A 5,000-nucleotide genomic window follows, 5' to 3' on the forward strand; every position below is an offset into this window, starting at 1 on the left:
AATTATTAGCAAGCGCATCACCGTTCAAGACACTACAGTTCGTCAACAATAAATGAACGCAAAACCGTTCAAGTCACTGCAGTCACAACATTAAGTGAATGCATGGCACTGCACTTATTAACAGTAAGTGAACACATCGCTGTTCAAGGCACTGCAGTTACAACAGTAAGTGAAGGCATGATTGTTTAAGGCACTGCAGTTCATACAATGGTAAGTGAATGTATCAGTGTTCAAAGAACTGCAGTACATTCAACACTATGTAAATGCATCACTGTTCAGAGATTTTATTACATACAACAGTAAGTGAATATGTTGCTGTTTAAATGCAGTTCAGTGCTGACATTAGGGAATGCATTTCTGCTCATACAGCCCGACATACTGCTCTGATTCTGAATGCTTTCAGTGTGTTGCTAGTCAGAGCTGATGTGGGGGGGGGTCAGTTTCCCACTCTGTGTCCTTCTTCTGCACGCTTGGATATGTACCCTTTTGCTCTATTATGATATGTCTGGGGTCAGTTTTGGCAGCAGTCACATTTTCACATTGCATGTTGGAAACATTGGCCACATTCTGTCTCTCAGTTAGCATACCACTTCATCCCATTTTAACTATGGTTAAACTGTGTTTTCATTTCTTAATGCCATGCAAAAAAAAAATTAAAGCCCCATGCATTTGCAATTTAGTTGCTGGCTTTCAGTGTTATGTTAAAAATTCCTAAACCAGGGTAATTCTGATGCATCATCTCCTCTCTTTTAAATGTGATATTCTTTAAGTGCTACGCGAAGGCAACTGGGGTTGCTTGAAGTTTTTGAAGACGTTTTGCCTCTCATCCAAAAGCCTTCTTCAGTTCTAACTGACTAGTGGGGAGTTACAGGTATTTATCCTCTGGTGAGATCAGCAAAATTTGTGAGTCGTTGAGGTCAAATGGGTCATTGACCCTCCCTGTTATCATGTGAGTCATTAGGATCACAGGTGTGGATGTGTGCTAACACCTTGAGAGTCATTAGGTTGACAAGTGAGTCGATGACCCACCCTGCCATCCTGTGAGTTGTTGAGGTCACATCTTGAAATATCTTGAGTTTTTAGTTGCAACTTAAAAGACGCAACAAATGTGTACTGGAGCAGACCCTTAAATGGCATTTAAGCAAATGACAGAGCAACAACCCCTCTGTGTTTATGTTTGCTTATTTTTGTTCAGCCATGTTGTCCTCGTTTTGACTGTACTTGGTCAGTAGAACTGATTCTGAATCTCTTAGCTTTATTTTAAGTATTGAAAACATAAATCCTCTTCTGTGTTCATACACTGCTTCTGCTTGGTCTTGTAACTGCTAGTATGAAATCTCTCGCATGCTTGTAAGACTTGTGAGGGGATATGGCAGATCTAGCATGTCAGCTGTTGAAGGATGCTGCTTACTTTCTGAGAACAGAGAGGAGCACTGACTTTACATAAATATCTATATCTGTCCCTCTTGTTCAGTTTTTGGAGAGCTTGTTGTAAAACTAGGGTTGCCTAGTAGGGGTCAGAGGTGGGTAGGCTAAAGGGATAGCAGTGTGGCCTTTAGAAGATCTTTTTTGCATTGTTGTGTGATGTAAAAAAAAAAAAAAAAAATCATGTTCTTGTTTTTATTTCACTGTTTAAAAAATTCACCACTCAATAGTCTACTTGCCTTTTTTGATTGTGATGTCATTGTTATCTGCTCCAATCTTCAACAGTTATATTTAAACTACCAAAAATATCCTCAGTCTGACAGTCATGGATGCAGCCTGTTTGTGTACAGACTTATGCTTCTAGTAATAGATGGAGGTTAGAGGAAGGCCACTTTTAAATAAAGGTGTCCTTCCTCAAACATTTGGGATATGAAATAAGGGATGAATGTACCAGCTCCCTTGTGGGAAGCAAATTAACATTATGATAATGAACATGTTCTGATCAAGCGAATGCTTACTTTTAAACTATTGAAAACCATCAAAGACAACTGGGAATAGTGAATGTTACTGTTACTGGAATGTTACAACTCACTCAGTGTTGTAACACTTTGTGAGCTGCTACTGTGCGCTGCTACTGAGTCTACAGTAGCAGTGCACAGGAAGAATGCACAGGAAGAACATCACCAGACCCCTGCAAAATAAATCACACATTAGTTTTGCCTTAGTAAAGAAAATACACTTTTATTTCACACGGTTATTTATTCTGGGATGTAGAGATGACACAAGCATATGGAAAAAAGAAAGGTAAATATGCTGAATTAATTAATTAATGGGTGGGTGAATGGAAATTTAAGATGCTCAAGAGTTCCAATTATAAATGCAAAAACGATTATTCCAGAGTGGGTGTCACTGGTACATTTCACCAGGAGCCCTCATTAATAAAATACTAGTTTTAGATAGTGCTCAATAGATGAATAGTGTTAGATAGTGCTGAATAATAACAAACCTAGGAAAATGTATAGTGATTAATGAGATGAAAAAAGCAACTATGTACATTACAGTTTGTTTTTAAGGTTTTTATTTTAAGTATTTGAAAAATTTCTTATTGTGCTCTTGAAAACAGACATATTCAAGTTCCAAGTTAGCCAAAAGAGACATGCACTGTTTTAAGTTACATGTAAGAAACATGTAATATACTCTGTTCGATGGCGATATCAATTAACTATTTTTGACCAGTGTTTGACCAGCATTTGACCAGTTAACATCCCCAACAAAAACTAGACTAAACATTTTCTAACACGGCCACTAGGCAGAGAGCACTCTACAATATAATCCACAATGACAAATAAAATGGTCTCCTCTGGAGACACGTCCCAAGTGCTAGGAGACCAGCAGTTGTAGGAGTTTGGCCACCACGACAACATTCAGGCTGTTTCCTAGGACTCTGTACTGCTGCTTTGTAGGGATTTGGTCTGGAAAGGCTGCACAATAAATTAAAATAAAATTACGAAAATTAGTAAATTCCTGGGTATGTGATCCATCCAATGGTATGATACAAATCTCAATATCAGATTTATACTAGAATGTTGTGAAATTAAAAAAAAAAAAAAATGAATCAAGAGAAATCGTAGTCTTTGTCTGAAAGGCTAAAAAAATCTTCTTTTAAAAAAAAACAAAACCTGAAGCAGCAATAGCATCTACTCAATCAATAGCACTATGCTCAAGCATTTTAATTGCCAGTGGATGGAGAGGGACGGAGACAGTACGTGTGTGAGAGGGAGCAATGTATACATATACATACACACACACACATATACGTGTATATACACACACACACACACACATATATATATATATACACACACACACACACACACACACACACATATATATATACACACACACACACACACACATATATATATACACACACACACACACACACACACACACATATATATATACACACACACACACATATATGCGTGTGTATTCATATATACACACACACACACACATATATGCGTGCGTATACATATATACACACACACACACACATATATGCGTGTGTATACATATATACACACACACACATATATGCGTGTATATACATATATACACACACGAACATATATACGTGTATATACATATATACACATACATATACGAATATATACACACACATATATACATATATATATGTATGTGTATATATACATATATACACATATATACACACACACATATATACATATATGTATGTGTATATATACATATATACACATATATACACACATATATACGTGTATATATACTTATATATATACATATACACACATATATACGTGTATATATACTTATATACACACATGTATACACAATTATATACGTGTATATATACATGTATACACACATACACGTGTATATATACATGTATACACACATATACACGTGTATATATACATATATACACACATATACACGTGTATATATACATATATACACACATATACACGTGTATATATACATATATACACACATATACACGTGTATATATACATATATACACACATATACACGTGTATATATACATATATACACACATATACACGTGTATATATACATATATACACACATATACATGTATATATACATATATACACACATATACATAGACACACACACATACACATATATAATGTTTTGGATGATTGAACTCCACTGTTGTAATAGTGTGATTTATTGATGTCGTTTTTGAATAACAATGGAGTTCGATGGCACAGAAATAAGTTAAACCAGGTTTTGCATACACAGTTAATACTTACTGACAGTAAGAAAATGACTGCCCTTTCCCTTTAAAGGCTGATAGATTTTTGACTTACAGAAGCTCTGAGGGAAACCCATGAGGTTGGCAACTTCTCTAGGAGTAAAATAACGGAGCTTCAATTTCAACAGCCGCTGGAGTTTTTCTTCTTCAGAATACTCGTCTAGACTAGTAAACACAGTCTCCATCTGCAGAGTACACAAAGTAAAAGCATTGACCACACTATCGTAAAAAATTTCATTGTTCTGGCACTCAACAGAAATTGTTAATCATCAAATGTGTATTCCACAACCGCCCACTTTGTACAAGATGAATCAAATTAACATTACTGTACATTACTGTATTTAAAGTGCTGATATACTACATATTCATGTTCACCAGGGTTATTATAGCAGATTTGGTGCAAATATAACACTGTGGTAGTGTGTAAGTCTTAGGTCTACCCAAAGGAAGACCAAAATGTTGTCAAATTATAATTCAGCTTTTTAATGAGGAAGAGGGCAAAATAAAAGATATTGTTTACTCTATATCTTAAGATGTTTGGATACACTACCATTAGTACTTTGATGTTCATCTACTCTGATTCAGTAGTCCAATAATACTTTATATTGTGAATCGGGTTTTATTGTGAAGAAATGGCAGGAACTAGTTACAGATGGGTATTTAGCTAATTTTGCACAAAAAAAAAATTCACTTAAAACAGATGGGCAAGTCAACTTGGGGGCTAAACACAGAAACTGATGATAAATTT

At 35.4% G+C, this 5,000-nt stretch overlaps 1 protein-coding gene across 1 annotated transcript in view; it reads right to left on the reverse strand.

The window, feature by feature from the left end:
• Positions 1-2,486: 2,486 nt before the first annotated feature.
• Positions 2,487-5,000, reverse strand: part of LOC120787902 (tRNA (cytosine(38)-C(5))-methyltransferase-like) — a 3,311-nt gene continuing 797 nt past the window's right edge. Inside the window, exons 2-3 of the mRNA XM_040123393.1 lie at positions 4,308-4,437; positions 2,487-2,906 (exon numbers count right to left, since the gene is read on the reverse strand). Of these exons, the coding sequence (XP_039979327.1) occupies positions 2,806-2,906; positions 4,308-4,437 (231 nt within the window). The 3' untranslated portion in view covers positions 2,487-2,805. The remainder of the gene's footprint in view (positions 2,907-4,307; positions 4,438-5,000) is intronic.

This window comes from Xiphias gladius, unplaced genomic scaffold (genome assembly GCF_016859285.1).
Source record: "Xiphias gladius isolate SHS-SW01 ecotype Sanya breed wild unplaced genomic scaffold, ASM1685928v1 HiC_scaffold_773, whole genome shotgun sequence".
Taxonomy (NCBI): Eukaryota; Metazoa; Chordata; class Actinopteri; order Istiophoriformes; family Xiphiidae; genus Xiphias; species Xiphias gladius.